Genomic DNA, 19,694 nt, shown 5'->3' with positions numbered 1-19,694 from the left:
CTGGAGAACACCACCTCAACTAATTTCGTCTGTGTTTGGACATCCTCAGGAAGCTTCTTGAGGCAGCCATCTTAACAAATAGCACTGTATGTGTCTGGTGCTTGTCCTTGGGCACATATATATGCAAGTGCAGTGTACTTGTAAGGTTTTCATATGGTTCAATAAAGTTGGTTGCTTTGCTTAATGAACCTTTTTCCTGATACTTTTTTTGAGTGGTGGTGTATTGCACTGGAAGGAATCTCATCCTGGTACTTGTAAATGGCCCTCGATCCCCTCGTGTATTAAATTGTATTGTTACTGTACTGTCTTGTGTACGGTCTCCCATTATAATGTACAGCGCTGAGCAAACTGTTGGCGCTATATAAATCCTGTATAATAATAATACAGCGTAGTGAGACCTATCTAGTAATAGAAGGCCCCTCCATTGTGGTAAGTGCAAATCCATGTGGGGTCACCTGGAGGTGGTCACAGGTTTATCTGTTACTAATGGAACCAGAGCCTGTTCACTTACCTTTTGTTTTTCAAGCAACTATTATTTGAATGGGACTTACTGATATATTGGATATTAGTTGCATTTTCTGGGGTTGTTCATGGTTTGCATTTTTTTTACTTGTAACAAACGGTTTAGTAATTGTGATTCACATTTTTGGCAGCATGGTCTATATACAGATTTTCAGAATTTCTTTTCTTTTTTTTATTGTTTGGGATACAGCACCATACACATTGGATATATTTAATGGTGTTTATTCCATTTCTTGTTGATACTTCATTATCTGCTCAAAATCCCCCGTGCCATGTCTCATTCACAGCCTCCGGTTACTGCCCTGAGCAGCTGTCTTCTAGCACTGTGGGGGTTAACAGCAGCAGCTCCTAATCAGGAAAGCGGTTTGACTGGAATTTAGCTTTAGGATGCCCACTAACCTTTCCTAGTGTTTTATCATCTCTAAAAGGGATGTGAAAATCTGCAAACGAAAGATTTCTTACCAGAGTCACCGTCAGGTTCATGATTCTACCAAGTTGGTCCACATAAAACACACTATCAGAACACCATGGATTACTGTGAAGGTAGTTATACATGCCATAGGCCTGCATGTGGTCCAGTGTGTACTGATCATCTCGGAGCTTCACTTCTGCAACAGCTGAAAGGAGAGACACAGACAGATAAAGGGTTACTTTAACACACTGACCAGTCTGAAACTTTCACAGCTTATCTCTGTAATGGCACGCCCTGCTGTCCAATCCCCGCCAGCTGCGGGAAATGAGAAGCTGGATTAGAGCACACACTGGAGAAGTGAACATTGCTCGTGTTTCCAGCAGGGTCTAGAAATGAGTATGTGAATGTATAGAAGCCTTATTATAATAGTATTGCAACTGCTGCATACCAGCTGAAAGCTAAAATCAGGTTTCCAGCAGGAATGCCTCTTGTGAATTGATGGGGAGGTGTGTAGGTGGGTATCACCAGTGTAAAGTTCTTTTCTAATAGACCAATTAGCATGCAGGAGGCGGGGCATGGACATATAGGGGGCGATTTACTAAAATTGGTGCACACAGAATCTGGCGTGTGTGCATGGTAACCAATCAGCTTCCATGTTTTATTGTCAAAGCTGAACCAGACTCTGAGTGCTCCAGTTTTAGTAAATCTCCCCCATAGTCTTCATAACTGCAAGCTTTGAATAGGAGCGATAAGTGAAGAATTATTCATACTCTGAATGTTCTAAAGGTTATTAGTAGTGTACCCCAAGGTTCGGTGTTGGGAACGGGAGCGGACTGACCATTTGGGCACTCAGGCACTGCCCGAGGGCCCAGGGTCAGTAGGGGGCCCCATGAGATGCTGCTAGTACCTTTCATAGGCTTTTTTGGGCTTTTTTCCCCTATTGCCCGGGGACCCCATGAGTTGTCAGTCCGCCCCTGGTTGTGAGCCTTACTTTTCAACCTACTTATTATTTATACAGATTTGGGTATTTAAGGCTAATTCACACTCTGTGCAGTGACCAGCATTTTACTGCACTGTCATAATGTCAGTTACCGTTAGGACAAACAGAAAACTATTTTTTTTGGTGTGTCCTAATAACACTGCAACGCAGCCCTGAGCTGTGCAGCAATGCGCAAAATCATGTATATGTATATGTATGTATGTATGTATGTATGTATGTGTATATATATATATACATATATACACACACACACACATATATACACACACACACACACACACACACACGACTTCGCATTTCCGAGTAGGGGCCCTATCCGTGCTGCCATTCTCGGCCGCGGCTCTCAATCACAGGGTCCAGCTGGTGATTACTCGCCGGCACCCGGTGATTGCCGAGGATCTCCGACAGGGAGGAGAACTGTTAGTAAATAAAACAGTTCTCCTCCCTGTCAGCTCTGGCACACTGCTTTGCATGGCTCTGCACAGTGAAGCACAAATACAGCACACATTGTAAAATGGCACATAGCACACAGTTAACCCTTTGATCACCCAACATGCTGACCCCTTCATGCCCAGTGCCATTAGCACTGATCACTGTATTGGTATCACTGGGGAGGTCAGTGATACCAAGTCAATTCCCCCCAGTGTCAGAATGCCTGCCGCAGTCCCGCTATAAGTCGCTGATCGCCGCCATTACTAGTAAACCTTAAAAAAAAAAAGTCCAGTATATATACCACCATTTGTAAACGTTACAACTTTCAGGTAAACCAATTAATTAACACTTATTGGGATTTTTTTTTTTTAGCAAAGACATGTAGCAGAATACATTTTGGCCTAAATTTGACGAAATTTTATTTTTTAAATTTTTTTACTGCACAGGTTTAATAGCAAAAAGTCAAATATATTGTTTTTTCCCTCAAAATTGTAGGTCTTTTTTTTTTATAGAGCAAAAAATTAAAAAAAAACGCACGGGCGATCAAATACCAGTGAAAGAAAGCTCTATTTGTGGGGAAAAAAAGGACGTAAATTGTATTTGGGTACAGCGTTGCATGACCGCACAATTGTCAGTTAAAGTAACACAGTGTCGTAACGCAATAAATGGCCTGGTCAGGAAGGGGGGGTAAATCCTCTGGAGGGCAAGTGGTTAAGGGGCGATATGATCAACATGTATAAATAGAGAGTTTACAAATGGCGGTATATTTACTGGAATTTATTTTTTAATACTAATAATGGGGGCGATCAACGACTTATAGTGGGAAAGCGTCAGGCATTCTGAATTGGTGTCACTGACATTCACAGTGACACCAATACAGTGATCAGTGCTAGAAAAAAAAAAAAAAGCAGACACTGTACTAATGGCACTGGGCAGGATGGGGTTAACAATGAGGGGCAATCAAAGGGTTAACTGTGTGATGGGAGTGTTTTACTAGGGGGCTTCACTGTAAGCACACTGATCGGGATGGCTCCACTCAGCCATCCTGAGCAGTGTGCCCAAACTGACAGGGAGGAGAGTTTGGTAAACAATGCATCCCTCCTCCCTGTTGGGGATCGCCAGTAATCACCAGCCGGGACCCGGTGAGTGACACCAGGGCCCGCACGTGCCCTCTACCCGGAAATGCAGAATCACGTGTATATATACACACATGTGATTTTTGGCACAGTGGCCGCCCTGCAGCAGTAAATGTACTGTGGTCGGTCCTTATGCGGTTAATTGAACAGTTAGAAGCGGATTGGTTACCACCATGCACAGCTGCACCAGACTTGGCACTCTCCAGGTTTAGTCAATCAACCCCTCTCTCTGTTATTTCTATCTACTGCAGAAAGTGTCACCTTTTTTTCAGCTCCATAGAGTGCTGCCTATCCAAGGAATGGCTGGGATGCCAAATTCCCCATAGGCTGTGTAGAAGTAAAAGAGACAGTCAACTCTCTCTATAGAATACATTAGCCAAAGGCTAAGGCCTCATTCACAGGAGTACTGATCCATAAACCTGTGTGAAGGGCCATCTTCACCTGTTCTGCATGTACAGCTGTTCCTATCCATGTCTGTTGGGATGCAGAGGTTGTAGAGACCAGGGTGGATTTGATTTAAATCAAACTGATTTAAATCACGATTTAAATCACTAGTCAGTAAGGCTTGATTTAAATCCTAGTTTTCTACATAAACTAATTCTTGCTGGTATAACTTTAATATGCAAGTAGATGAAGATTTTTAGAATAACAACTTTTCATATTAGTTTTTTTATCCCCAGTTTAATAGGTTAATCATTCATATTTGGACAACTTTTCTGTTGTACTTAGGAAGAAGAAAAATAATCATTACCTTAATAATAACAATTTAAATAGATTTATTCAACTGAAACAATAACATTCCAGCATATGTGATTTGCTTAAACATCCATGTTTGTTAACTAATTTGGCTAAACAAAATATATATATTTTAAGAAACTTAGACTGTCAGCCCCTTCCTCCTCACACTTAGTTTCACTTTCTTCTTGTGCAGATCTATTCCACTCCAAACAATCAGAAAAATATTGTTTCTATTCTATTCACTGAACTTCTTGAAACTTAGCACTGAAGGGGTTGATTCTGTATTCATAGGTTTGTAGAAGTTAGGATTAAGGTCTTTTTCTTAACTCTGTTCATGTTATAACATTTTTGCTGTGAAGAAGAGGCATGTGATCTCCGCTGAGTCAAATTCAGTTTTGAGAACTGCAAAGTAAACCAAGCATCTGTGATAATATCTTGTAGGCAGAGAAACTGCCCAATAATCTTACAGAAACCTCTGGAAGAGCATGACATTGTGAATGGATTCATGGAATTTATTTACCAAAAAAATTAAACATATACAGCCTTATTCTACATAATTAAAAAACTAATCTTTATTTCATGATGGAATAACCTTTGGATGGTAATATATTTTCCTCAAAAAGCATTTTATTTAAATAAAAAAAATCCGATTTTTTATTTTTTTTTTTAAAAAATCATTGATTTTTATCCACCCTGGTAGAGACATAGCCGCTGGCCCCACTTTGACAGCCGTGTTGGTGTGGGACCCCGAACACAGACAGTCCCATGAACGGGTTTGCCTGCATGCTAATACATAAACACCTGTGCAGCTCACGTAGGTTAAGACAGTCCCTTGCAAGAGTCTGCAGATCAGTATACCCATGTGAATGAGGCCGAATCAGATGTGAAACTCAACAACAATACACAATTAATCTATCCAAACAGGGAGTAAAGCCAACATCACAGTACAGGCCTATTCATACACATTTTTTCTGCTCAGCATCATCAATGCACACCAGGTGCAAATGCTAAGCAAGTAAAGCGCCCCTTCATATGTCAATGGACCATTTTTCTTCCTTTACAAAAATAATTTAAAAACACAAGACTACTGGTGACATCCACGTTCAGTAATGTATTCCTCAATAATGGACATTTTCCTCCAATCAAGAACAACACGCACACTTAAGACTGACTGCGATGGATTTGCATGTTGTTAACTGTAACAAACACTTCTGCATCAATGCTTAGAGTGGAACATCTAATTATGTATTCAGCATTTTCAATACATAGTTATATACTTCACAGAGACTTCAATGGTACATATCTGCTGAGTGCCCAGCAAAACCCACAACCATTATGGGAGATGCACTTCAGTCATGCTCTAGCAGGAAATAAAGCGCAGATCCACTCCATTGCTGCAACAATCACATGCACCATCCAAATGTAAAGGAACCACAACTCCCAGCATTATCTGCCAGCCTAAAATTTTCAGCAAGGAAATGCTGCCATTAAAGTGTATCGAAATCCAAGAACAAACATTTTATTCAAAGTGGTTGTAAACCTCAGACATGAAATATGAACAAAGCATGTCCCTCCACATAGTGTGCTTGTTTCAATGCAGAGAGCTAAGTGTCATTTCTGTCAGCTGCTTTATTCCTCTGCTATCAGCATGAATCATTTCTGACAAGTTTTCCTGACACGGACAGAAAAATGGTGACAAGAGAGGGAGCTCCATTTGCCCGACACCTTCAGCTCTGTTCCTATGAGCTGTGTGAAGAGGAATGTGTCCCTTCCTTCAAAACAGTTCTCCAAGGTCTCCTCACTGAGCTCTGCAGAGTGTAATTTCAGCTCAGTGTCCTCTTTTTTCTGAGAGCTCAGACAAGCTGTATAAAATTCTTGACTCTGAACAGATGTAGATGTAACTGCAGATAAAACAGGTACATCTTATGTAGGAGGATTTGTTTCATCTCTGTATCACCTGAGGCCAGTCACTTCACTGGGTATATGTAACGGGTTTACAACCACTTCTCCCCAGGTGGATGTCATATGATGTCCTCGGATTGAAGTGGTTATACTAGGATGATGCCTACAGCTACAAACATCATCCTGGCATCAAAATTAGAAGCTTATGCTCTTTGATGCAGAAGGGATTTGAGTGGCTACAGCCACTCCATTACTTCTACAGGCAGTGGAGGGGGGTGCCCGGGACCGATTTAAATGGCACCATCAGCTGCAATACACAGAAAGAGGAACTGACAACGTTCCTCCCACTCTAGAAGATCAGAAATTGAAGGCGACGAGGATTTTGTCACTTCTGTTTTCATTTTTTGTTTATAAGACACTACCTCTATGATCTAGGAGGTCACCTCTATGATGCAGGAGGCCTAAAGAGATGTACTTCTGGTTTATGGCAAATATAAACCATGACATTTTGGGGAGGGGGGGGGGTGTCAGATCAATTTTTTTTTATCTGATGCTTTCAAGGGTAGAGGAGAGATCTGAGGTCTCTCCATTAAGAGGACCTGTCACGCATACTGCCATCACAGGGGATGTAAAAAAATAAAAATACACATACACACATAATATATATATATATATATATATATATATATATATATATATATATATATACACACACATACATACATACATATACACACACACACACACACTATATTGCCAAAAGTATTGGGACACCTGCCTTTCCACGCACATGAACTTTAATTGCATCCCAGTCTTAGTTTGTAGGGTTCATTATTGAGTTGGCCCACCCAACAGCTTCAACTCTTCTGGGAAGGCTGTCCACAAGGAGGAGTGTGTCTATGGAGATGTTTGACCATTCTTCCAAAAGCACATTTGTGAGGTCAGGCACTGATGTCGGACGAGAAGGCCTGGCTCGCAGTCTCCGCTCTAATTCATCCCAAAAGGTGTTCTATGGGGGTTGAGGTCAGGACTCTGTGCAGGCCAGTCAAGTTCCTCCACCCCAAACTCGCTCATCCATGTCTTTATGGACCTTGCTTTGTGCACTGGTGCGCAGTCATGTTGGAACAGGAAGGAGCCATCCCCAAACTGTTCCCACAAAGTTGGCAGCATGAAATTGTCCAAAATGTCTTGGTGTGATGACACCTTAAGAGTTCCCTTCACTGGAACGAAGGGACCAAGCCCAACTAAGGGGAGTACCAGAGAAGTCAGGATCAAGCAGCCTTTTTAAACAAATGCTTAACCCTTTAGGTTCCATAGTGAGAATAACAAGCATGCTTTACTGCATATAGACGGATTTTACTGTTGTGGGTTTAGTAACATTTTAAGGCACGACATTCCTGTGTCGTTCCTTCAGAGCTCTGTGTCACAACTGTGACGTCATCATGGCTCCGACATTCAAGTGGCCGCAGCCTGGGAACCCGGAAGGAAAACTGGGTAAAGATAGAAGCCTCTGCAGCGGTGACAGCACGCCATTGGAGGGATTTGTTTCAAAGCAAGTCTTTCATAATGTGCTAGAATGCAATACATACTAGCACATTATGCCTTTAACCACTTGCCTACCAGGCACTTATACCCCCTTATTTACCAGGCCAATTTTCAGCTTTCAGCGCTGCCGCACTTTGATTGACAATTGCGCGGTCATGCAACATTGTACCCATATGAAATTTTGATCATTTTTTTCTCACAAATAGAGCTTTCTTTTGGTGGTATTTAATCGCCACTGGGCGCTTTACTTTTTGCGCTATAAATAAAAAAAATTGCAAAAAAAATTGAAAAAAAAAGTTTCTTTGTTTCTATTATAAAATTTTTCAAACAGGTATTTTTTCTCCTTCACTGATGTGCGTTGATGAGGCAGCACTGATGGGCACTGATAGGCGGCACTGATGGGCACTGATAGGCAGTACTAATGAGGTGGCACGGATAGGCGGCACTGATAGACAGCACTAATTTGCAGCACTGATAGGTGACACTGATGATGACTACTGATAGACGGCACTGACTGGCATCACTGCTGGGCACTGACTGGCGGCACTGACTGGCACAACCGCTGGACACTGACTGGTTGCACTGACTGGCAGCACTGCTGGGCTGCACTGGTGGGTGGCACTGGTGGGCGGCACTGGTGGGTGGGCACAGGTGGGTGGCACTGGTGGGTGGGCACAGGTGGGTGGCACTGCTGGGCACAGGTAGGTGGCACTGCTGGGCACAGGTGTGTGACACTGCAGAGTGGCACAGGTGGGTGCACTGCTGGGCACAGGTGGATGCACTGCTGGGCACAGGTGGGCGGAGCTAGTGGGCGCACTGCTGGGCACAGGTGGGTGGAACTTGTGGGTGCCACTGCTGGGCACCGATCATCAGGGCACTGATCATCAGTGCCCTGATGATCGGTGCCGATCCTCGCTCTGACAACTGCCGGTTCTCGGCAGTACTTTCCTCACGATCTGACAGCGTGAGGAAAGTGCAGCCGAGAACCGGCACTTGCATTTCCCTCTGATCAGCGTCATTGGACACCGCTGATCACGTGGTAAAAGGCTGCTGTGATTGGCCTTTTACCACATCACGTGATCAGCTGTGTCCGTAGGACACAGCGATCACAGAGATCGCCGGGTGCGCGCCCCCTGGGGCGCGCAGGAGAGCGCGTTCTGGGAGGACGTCATATGACGTCCACTCAGAACTGGCAGGCCGCAGTGCAGCCGTCATTCGGCTATCTGCGGTCGGCAACAAGTTAATTTGCAGAGGGAAATCATTTTTTTTTTTAACTTTACTATCACTTTTTTCCAGCCTTTAGTCTGTTGGGCTATATCTCTGCTAACTTTGCACATCTAGACTTTGCAATATTTGCCCACTCTTCTTAGCAATGCTCAAATTCAATTGTATTGATGGCGACCATTTGTGGACTGCAGTCTTCAAGTCATTCCACAGATTTTTAAGTCTGGGCTCTGACTAGGCCATGCAAGGACATTCACCTTTTTCGCCCTCAACCACTGTGTCATCATTTTGCTGTGTGCTTTGGGTCATTGTCATATTGGAAAGTAAACCTTCTTCCCATTAACATTTTGGCAGAGGGCAGTTGATTTTCCTCATGAATGTGACAATATTTCTCCCCATCCAATTTCTTTCTATCCCGACAAGTGCTCCAGTCCCTGCTGCATAGAAACCCCCCAAAACAGGATATTACCACCTCCATGCTTTACTGTAGGAATGGTGTTATTTGGATAGTGACCTCTATTGGACTTCCGCCAGACGTATCGTTTAGTGTTTAGGCAAAATTATAAAATTTTAGTCTTATCTGACCAGAACACCCTTTTTTATGTGACCTCAAAATCTTCAAGGTGTGTTTTGGCAAAGCTCAGTGGTGACAGCATGTGGCCTTTCTTGAGGAGTGGCTTTTGTCTTGCAACCCTCCCACACAAGCCACATTTGTGGAGAATTTGTGATATTGTTGTCACATGCTCACAATGACCACTCTCTCATAAATTCCTGCAACTTCTTTAGAGTTGCTGTAAGCCTCTTGATAGCCTCTCTGACCAGTTTCCTCCTGGCTCATTCCAGTTTGGAGTGACGTCCTGATCCATGGAGGGTCTGTGTTGTACCAAATACCTTCCACTTCTTAATAATAGACTTCACTGTGCTTCTAGGCATTGATAAAGCCTTTGGAATTTGGATTTTTTTTTATATCCATCTCCTGCCTTGTGATTTTAGAAGGGGGGGGGATTCTTTTCTATACCCACTGTATACACACACACACACACACAATGGCCATCATGAGTAAGGGCAGATGATTAATGTAGCATTTACCATCTGCCCTAGTCCATCTACTCTTAGCTCAGGCATGTATGCAGGAGGGTGTGCTTAGCTGAAAAAATCTGCAACCCCTCTTGAAATGTATTACATAATTTGCCTAAGACTGGAAACCAGGAAGTTACTGAAGAAATGTAAAACAATAGTTTAAAACTAGTAAGAATAATATACCTTATCTAGTTAAAAATGCTTTTCTTGTCCGGGAAGCTCTGCTTTATAGGCTATGTTCAACACTAACAACAGAATAGTTACCCTGCCTCAGTTGGTGTCACTTCCTTTCAGTCTAACCCAGTGAGGTGTCACCCCATCGTGGATGCAGTTGCAATTTTCGGATTTTGACATTGCCAGCAGCAGACTAAACAGTGTGGACCTAAAAATGCCATGCGCCAACACTCCAAAAGGCACTACCCAGGAAGTCACTGACCAGGAACAAGCATGCAGTCAGTGAAATGTCTGAACCCGCCTTTATGGAGGTTCTAGGTGACAGGATCGCTAGATACTGAAGATCAATATGACAGCATTTACCATATGTCTATCCTCAGGGGATGTTCTTACATATTACTGCGATTCCCTTTCTCTGGCCATCATCAGCTAAAACCAATTCAAGAGATAATTTTATACAGCCATTTATCTGCATTTAGTAAAGACTCTGGGTATTAAAAAAACTGCTAAAAAGAAGGAAAGAAAAAAAATGCTTTTTTTCCCCCAATTTTAGAAGAAATGCTGAAAGTCTTTAAATACACATCAGAAAGTGAAGCTGTCTTTTCCTTCTCTTCTGAAATTAAATATTACATACGCTGTAAAAAAAAAAAAAAAAAAAAAAAAAAAAAGTCATACATAGCCTGCTGCCATGGCAACACACAGAGATAATGATTAGAGTCAGAAAGAGTGGAGGGTTACCTCTAACAGTCTCAATCAGCCCCGGGTCACGCAAATCATATAGAGAGATGTTCAGATATTCTGACCAATAACTTTCTTGGATTCTGCAACAAATTGGAGCCACGCTGATCTGGTAATAGATTTGGCAGCGACACAGAAAAGACCCGGCACAGACTGGACAACGGATGCCATTTGTAGAGTTACCTGCGGGTCTTCCACAATGAACTGTGCATGAAAAATGAAAGCGAAATTCCAGTTTTATTGAATAAAAAGTCTTCTGTGCAAATTATATCCACTACAAGGATTTTAGCAAACCCCCATAGAAGATTTCTACTTGCTGGATTTTTGACAACGATTTAGCTCTTGCTATACTTCATATAGCAAGAAATAGGGAGAGCGCAACAGGTATTCTTGAAAAGCAAGGGGAAGGAATCACGGAAAGACTCAGGGGTAACAGAAGAAAAAGCAGCCTCAGCCCAGACTTCAGGCCATGTACCCAATGCGTTTCGTCCCACCCACAGGGCTTTGTCATGGAAGACCTCCTTTATGACAAACTGCCCCACTTGAGCTTCACAGGCTCCTGTCTATTTACACAGTGGGATTGATTTAAGATAAACAGACTGTACATGCTGCATGGGTATTGGCTCAAGAGCTCAGTAAATGAGATGAAGCTTCACTTTTCAAAGATTACCAAAAAACATACAAGAAAAAAATAACAAAAAAAAAGCAAGCATTTTGCTTGCATATGATGGAAGTTAGCCAAGCTTCTATTCATTTACAAATCTTTGGAGATAATGGCCTTGCAGAGCGCAACTGCAATGTCTGTATGCCTTTAGTAATTAACCCCAGCGTCTTAGTACCTGTTCAAGCAACTGCCTGGTTAGATTAGATCTCCTCTCTTTGAGGTCAGGGTAGACACTGTCCCATTTTCTTTTCACACATGCTGCTCTTGCATCAGCCTGTCTGCAGGCAAAGGAGCCCTAATCCATAGGAAGCCTATTGACAAAAAAACTTGTACAATCAGCATGCTGTTTTGCTGTAAAACGTGGACACAATTCAGGTGTTTCTTGGGAAAACTGCAAAACCCATTTATCCACTCAGAACAGACATCCCACAGCCATTCAACCTGCATAACTGAGCATTCTGGGTGATACATACACATTTACTTAATGGATGGCCCCTGTTGCCCCCCCCCCCCCCCCTCCTGCCCAATAAGAAAAAAAAAAACATACTGCATCTCTCCCCCACCGCCTCTAAGACTGAGAACTGAATGATCAAACACTGCTATTCTCAGTCTTCAGTGAGCAATCACCGGCTCTCTGCTCTGGCCCTCCAGTGCCAGTGGACTACTGGGCTGTGGAGGGGGAGGGAGAGGCTGGCTCAGGCTCTCAGCGGTGCTTTGAGAGGCTGACCCGGCCTCTGTGTGGATCCCAAAATAAAAGTCAGGATCCCTCCAGAGTTTGGACTGGCTGACTGACATCAGCCATCTTTAGCCCTCTGTCATCTGAATACGTGTCACAGGAGTGCAGAAATAAGTTCACAACTGTGACCCACAGAAGGCCAAATGATCTTTGATCCTACTTCATCCTTTAATAAATTCCAAGTCAATCCCTGGGTAAAGCTTCATCTCTTCTGGCTGCCCCCACATCTACTGCCCCCTGGTCACTATTTTTTTGTTTTTTAGAAATATATTTTAAAGCTCTTTTATAATCACCACTGTAGCGTCCAGTTTTCATTGGTAGACCCAGTGCTGCAGAAGACTGGCCACCTTTTTCAGACATCAACACCCAATGCAGTTGGCTGACGCTTTCCGGTTCATTCCTCCCCCCCCCCCCCCTTTTTCTTCAGTTTAAAAAGTGACGTGCTTTCCTGTGTGTTTTGGTCCATTCCAATGCGTTTTTGCAGTTCTGTGCAGGAAAAATGCAGCCCGTTCTACCTTTTTTTTTTTACTGTAACTGGAATGCACTGGAGCTGCAAGCACTGATGTGAACTATGACATTGACAACCATTTAACCTACTTTTTGGATGCAGATAAAAGCACACTGAAAAGAATGTAGTGTGAACTGGACCTAAGAGAGGCCTTGAAATTTCCACTCGCCTGCTCGCCAATGGCGAGTGTAAATTATGGTGGGGGCGAGTGTGACTCAGAGCTCAGGCCGGATCTGTCATTGTCACTGGGAGCTGTCAGACTGCTCAATAGCTGAGCACAGTGAAAGCAAAGGAAGGAGTGCGTGCTGTGCTCTCTGCCTCCCCCTAGAGTGCAGTACCCAGATCAGTGAGTGAACAACGAAGTACTGCAACTTTTTATAGGGTGTGTGTGTGTGTGTGTGTGTGTGTATATACACGTGTGTGTGTGTTCGAGTGTATGTATGTACATGTATCTGTGTGTATGCGTGTCTGTACATGCCTGTGTGTGTATACATGTGTCTGTATGTGTGTGTGTTTGCGCATGTGTCTCTGTGCGTGTGTGTACATGTTTCTGTGTGTGTGTGTGTGTTGGTGGCGAGTAACTCTTAAGGCCTGGCTAGTAGCTCAAGACTTGAAATTTTAAGCCCTGACCTAAGACATAATAACTTTATTATTATTATACAGGATTTATATAGAGCCAACAGTTTGCTCAGCGCTTTACGATATAATGGGAGATAATACAGCAACAACACAGTTCAATACAAGAGGGATAGGAGGACCCTGATCCTTGGAGCTTACAATCTAGGAGATTTTTTTTTTGTTACATGCAAGCAATGTAGGTACCCCAATATTACTTGAAATCAGCCTCTTGTAATCCCTTTACAGTAGGGCTCAAACGGAGGAGATACAGCACAATGAACTTGCCAGTTGTGCTACGGAGCTCAGGGGCTAACAAAGAATATGCTGACTGGAGGGAGCAGCTGAATGACAGAGAAATGAACTTGTCAGTCTGCTGCTTCTCCTTTTACTGCCCAGTAAAAGGTTGCGGGAGGGGAGAAAGCCCTGTGATTGTTACTAAAACAGCTAAAAAAAAAAAAAGAAAAAAAAACAAAACATCACAGGTCTCTTGCCCTGCAGAACAGGGATATGCTATGTAGCAGTTGTGTAAATCTCAGGACTGGATGGACAGAAATACAATTCCTTTGGCAGATAAAGAAAAAAAAAAACTCATGTAGGTATTTCATCTATGTATAATAGCCGTTTGCCTGGAGTTCAACTTTAAAGACCAGAGCGGAAGAAACCCAAATTTTACTTGGGGAAAAAAAAAGTTAGTTATTCTGCAAAGAACTGTCTATATTGTGACCTTTGTACCAGAGGCAGCACTCAAAAGTTCTTGTGACTGTTGTCACTAATTTTTCCAAAGGCTCCATTAATTTACCTGAAGTGCTTCCTACTGAAAACCCTACTTCTATGGTAATTCTGAATAATGTAGCACTTTTCATTGCTACCTTCCCACAGCATAAGCAATGATCACATCAGAGAATATTTCTTGGTTTTTACTGCCACCTCCTGGGAATAATAAGAACAGTCACCTTATAAAACGAGAGACTCCAGAGCCAAACTATACGTTTAGTAAAGTAAACCCATCACTTCTACTAAAGTTCCTTTCAATAGTCTGCAGTTATATTTGCAGGTATTAGGTGCTGGGAACCCGACGGTGTGCAAGCTGCAGAGAGTGGGCAAGGTGTACTGTGGGCCTCTCCTTACAGAATGATGGACTACCAGAGGTAGACCAGGTACCCCTACTAAAAGGGAGATATGGAAAGTTATTACACAGCATGCAAAGCACACAGTACAATGGTATGAATGCTCAGGTAACAAAGTTCATATTTAGGCCTGGTTCACACCAATGCAGTTTGTGTTTGTCTGTTTTGCAGTGAGATTTTTGAAAGCATTTTTGGGGTCAACTTGTTGCTGGGCAGATTTAAAACACTAAATGTGTCAAAAAAGCAACAAAATCACGTCATATACGCACTACATGCGTTTTCTGTAATGTCTCCATTGAAGTCTATTGAACCAAAATGCAACGGTTTGCATGTAAAAAAGTCCCTGACTTTTTCTAAAATTGCAGCGGCTCAAAAAAGCATAGATGTGAACGTGTCCCATAGGAAACCATGTGAAATGGACTGTAGTGCGTTGCTGCAAAAAACACTAAAAACCACATTGGTGTGAACCAGGTACTTGCATGCTTTCCAAAAACATGGCGATAGGGTCCGAGAAGACAACTACTGTATAAGACCTGAAGACTGTCAACTGTAGGAGGGAAGAGGGTCCTAAACCCTATGTAAGCGCCAACACAAAGCTTGCAAAAAGAATTGAACCCAAGGCTTTGACAGGTGGACAGGTTGATGGGCAGGAAAGAAGTCACGTTGGAAAGACCAGTGCTTTGGCCTCGCACTGACACAGAGCGAGTCACTTGCTCCTCTCTACCCAGAAGTATCTGGTGTTCCCTTTAGCTGCTGGCACTAAACAGAGCGATTTAAAGGCAAGTATACCGTATGCTTTAGGAATTTAGGGAATTATTCCACATTTTACAAATATCCTTAAAAAGATAAGTGCTGGATAACAAAATAATTAACATACATACTCACCTAGATGTCTGCAGTATCAATCCGATGCTGCAGCTGTCCCACACCAGCTCTACACCAAGAACTGAGCGATCAAAGACCACTGATCACACAGTTCTTGGGTCAGCTCTGAGCACACAGTGGTGACTGTCAGTCACCAGCTCTCTGCTTTGCAACTCCAGTCCTCACTGAAGAGTTGGGCAGTGGAGAGGGGCAGGAACGGCTGGCTCAGGCTCTCAGCAGTACGCTGAGAGGCTGAGCCAGCTGCAGTTTAGGAATCGGGGCGGATCCCAACATTATTGTTGGGATCCTAGCAGATCCTGGACCAGCTCTGTGGCATTAGCCAACGGTAGGCTTTAGCCCCATCAGCTGAATCTGGGTCACAGGAATGCAGAAATAAGTGCACTCCTGTGACCCACAGGAGAAGTATAGCCAAAAGAGATTTGGCCATACTTCTATAAATGTATTCACAATAATATTATTAAACAAATATTCACTTATTCAGTTTTTGCATTGGAGCCTGCAGAGCATTGCAACCATGATCAGTGCACCACAGGCACATTGCACAGGTTCCGGCAGACTATTCCTCCAGCCCCAGGCTTGTACAGAGGTATGGACCGACTGTACTATGCACTATGAGTGTGGTGGCATCGCAGCACTTGTGCACCATTGAGATCTACTACAGGGACTGTAGTCTTTCCATTCAAAGAACCTATGAATGGATGAGCTGTGTGGGTGGCCAAATTCAAAATTCAAATTCAATCCTGCTAGGAGAATAAATGGGGGTGGTTTGAGGGTGGGGGGTGTACCAGATTTCATGTTAAACCCTAAATATGGGTGTAACATGAGACGTGGTCTGAAATGTGAACTAAACCTTTAAAGTGGACCTGTTACCTTGCTCCAGCTAGGGCAATGTGCAGACTTACTTTAAAAAGTTAATGGAGTGACCTGTCTCAGCATCACCAAAACAGAGGCAGGAAACAACCTGCAAGGACATTTGATGAAACCCGCTAAAGTCAATACAATGCATAGATCTGTGCGTGACTGGATTGTTTTTTTCCTCTCATCAAATGCAGAGGTTTTACTATAATAAATGAATTGGGTGGACCCAGAGAAAAAGATCATCCCACCCCTCAACGCCTTTATAGAGGAACATTCAGGAGGATAAGTTCACCTCTGGGAAATTGTTACGTTCCACCCATTTTTAGGGTGGAACATGTAACATGTTCCCAAAGACGCAGCCGCCATCTGTCGCCCCCTCCCTCTGACAGATAGTACGGGGAGTACTCCCCGTACTATCTGTCAATTTTGAAAACAGAGTGGCAATTCGGGGCTTCGCCCACACAGCCACTTCATTCATTCACAGACTTCTGTGAATGAATGAACTGCAAGTTCCGGCAGCCTTAGCAGCTGTCAGCTTGTAGTCTTCAATGAACTACCACAGCGCTGTGGAGCACCGTGGTAGTTCACTGAAGCTTCCTGCTAGAATATCTGCTTGGCCATACATCCCGTATAGCAAGCAGATATTCTGACAGGTCTGCAGGAGACATGCATGGCATCAGCAATCTACTGATCGCTGGTGCAATGCTTTACAGGCTCCTGTAGACAAAATAAATGCATTTTCTTACCTGCAAAAAAAATGTGCATTTATTATTTTTGTCTAAAAGGGGAACTTATCCTTTAAAGTAGAACCATAGGCAAAACTTTTTTTCATTTTCGATAGAGCAAGGGAAGGTTATAACGCTTGTCAGTTTTTTTTCCGCCAACTATGTCCCATTACAGAGATTTCCCTTCACTTTCTGTCCCATAGCCAAACAAGAAGTGAGAGGAAATCCCTGCAAATTAAGAGAATCTCTTGGAAACCCCCAGGTCACCAGAACTAGTGTCCCCATTGGATGATTTCCCCTCTATTACTTTTTTTGGGGACAACCCATAATTTGGATTTTCTTTTACTTTCAATGATCATGGTAAACAGGACAAATAAAGAGGGGGATCTCCTTACCGCGGGCACATCCAGCAAAAAACACTGTATCCAAAACTAAAAAAATGTTTTGACTTTAGTTATACTTTAATCTCAATATTGTAATTTCACCTATTGGGGACATCTAACGTTTTGGATTGCTGCTGGAGGAACAATCACAGCTCTGTTGGTAATTATTAAAGGATAAGTTCACCTTTTAGACAAAAATAATATATGAACATTTTTTTGCAGGTAAACAAAAAAAGTGCATTTATTATTTTGTCTACAGGAGCCTGGAAAGCATTGCACCACGATCACTAGATCGCTGATGCCATGCAGGTCTCCTGCAGACTTATCAGTATATCTGCTTGCCGTTCGGTAAGTATGAGTAAGCAGATATTCTGACAGGAAGCTTCAATGAACTACTACGACACTCCACAGCACCGTGGTAGTTTATTGAAAACTACAAGCCGACAGCCGCAAAGGCTGTCGGGACTTGCAGTTCATTCATTCACAGAAGTCCGTGAATAAATGACAGGGCCATGTGGGCGGAGCTCCGCATGGCCACTCTGTTTTCAAATCTGACAAATAGTACGGGGAAACTTCTCCTCATACTATCTGTCAGAGGGAGAGGAGAGGCGGGCGGCAGCTGCAGCTATGGGAACATGTTACATGTTCCACCCTAAAAACGGGAGGAACATGTAACATGTTCCCAAAGATGAACTTATCCTTTAACCTCTTCACGTCGGCCACACACAAATGTGCGGCCTCCCGGCATCTGGGCCTAGTCGCCAAGCAGCAGCACATTTGTGTGCAATTAAAAAAAAAAACATATGTGCTGAGAGCGCATGCTCCCAGCACACTTGTCGCGGAAAGGTCTCGATCTCCTCTTTTGATCAGGACCTTTCCCGATCATGTGACGGCGAATCACGGCGGTCACATGACCCTAAAACACTGCCCCACCTCCTGGGTTCTGAAACCCTTAAAGGGCCAGGAGGCGCCAGCGCCAAGGGGTTAAAGTACGAGGGGCTTTTAGGTTAAACCAGGACTTTTAATTTTACAGGTTTAAAAAGGGATGCTTGTGGGGCGGTAATACACACAGTAGTAAGTGGCAAGTGTGTCCTATTACTGATAGGTGGCGCACATGTCACGAGTCAGTCCAGAGACCATTAAGCAAGATGGCAGACAACAATGTTAGCGCATGCATGTGTGGAGATAAAGTTTCTTGTAAATGAAGGTGTAAAATCTGCAGAAATCTACACAAGACTTCAAGCACAGTACTGTGATGAGCCGCTCAGTCACAGCAAGACATTTGAATGGTGTAAACGTTTCAAAGATGGTTGTACGTCTGTCCGACGATCTCGGCTCTGGTGGTTCCCAGCCCACAGCAGTCATTCATGTGAACATTTTGCACATGCAAAACCTGATCCTGGATATTCGACGCATAATCTTGAACTCAGCAGCTAGACTCATCCACCTCAACACCCGCTCCACCTCTGCCACCCCCCTCTGCCTCTCCCTCCACTGGCTCCCGATTGCCCAACGCATCAAATTTAAACTTCTAACCCTGACCTACAAAGCCGTTCACAACACTGCCCCTGACTACCTCACCAACCTGATCCCCAATTACCGCCCTACCCGTACCCTTCGCTCCTCACTGGACCTCCTTCTATCCTGCTCCCTGGTCTCCTCCTCCCATGCACGACTGCAAGACTTCTCCAGGTCCTCCCCCATCCTCTGGAACTCACTGCCCCAATCCATCAGACTGTCGCCTTCCCTCCTCACATTCAGGCGCTCCCTCAAAACCCATGTCTTCAGGGAAGCCTACCCCACCCTCACCTAACGGCCATTCTCCCTCTTTCCTCCCACCCCTCATTCCCCTCAGCCACTTCCTACTGTACCATTACCCCCTCCCTCCTAGATTGTAAGCTCAAAGGAGTAGGGCCCTCTTACCCCTCGTACGTTGTTTGTTATTGTTGTACTGTGCCATGTGTTGTCCACCCCCCTGTTGTACAGCGCTGAGCATACCCTTTGGCGCTATATAAACTCGATGTAATAATAATAATCTGTTGTGAAAGTGCACAATAGACTAAGCTTTCTGTGGGATGGTGAACAAAATCACTCACAATCATTTGCATTTTCAAAAAGTTAGCGCACGCTGGGTACCAAGACAGCTTTCTGCTTTTGACCGGCACAGAAGAGTTGAAGGCCTGCAAAGGCATTCTTGTTCCTCCAGGACAATGCTCAAGCTCATACAGCTCACTGCACTACAAACTGTTTCTATTATATAATTTTTAAAATTATATAATTTTGCAAA

General features: G+C 43.5%; 1 protein-coding gene across 2 annotated transcripts in view; it reads right to left on the bottom strand.

Annotated features, from left to right (window-relative positions):
* NUDCD1 (NudC domain containing 1) overlaps positions 1–19,694 on the bottom strand; it is a 188,342-nt gene that overhangs the window by 166,256 nt on the left and 2,392 nt on the right. For both annotated transcript variants that reach the window (XM_089664447.1, XM_089664446.1), the window contains exon 2: positions 985–1,139. In XM_089664447.1, the coding sequence (XP_089520573.1) occupies positions 985–1,139 (155 nt within the window). The remainder of the gene's footprint in view (positions 1–984; positions 1,140–19,694) is intronic.

Source organism: Staurois parvus, unplaced genomic scaffold (genome assembly GCF_062004578.1).
Source record: "Staurois parvus isolate SC_StPar_1 unplaced genomic scaffold, SC_StPar_1.0 ptg000047l, whole genome shotgun sequence".
Taxonomy (NCBI): Eukaryota; Metazoa; Chordata; class Amphibia; order Anura; family Ranidae; genus Staurois; species Staurois parvus.
Note: the sequence above shows the minus strand (reverse complement) of the source record. Positions and strands in the feature narration are given on the sequence as shown.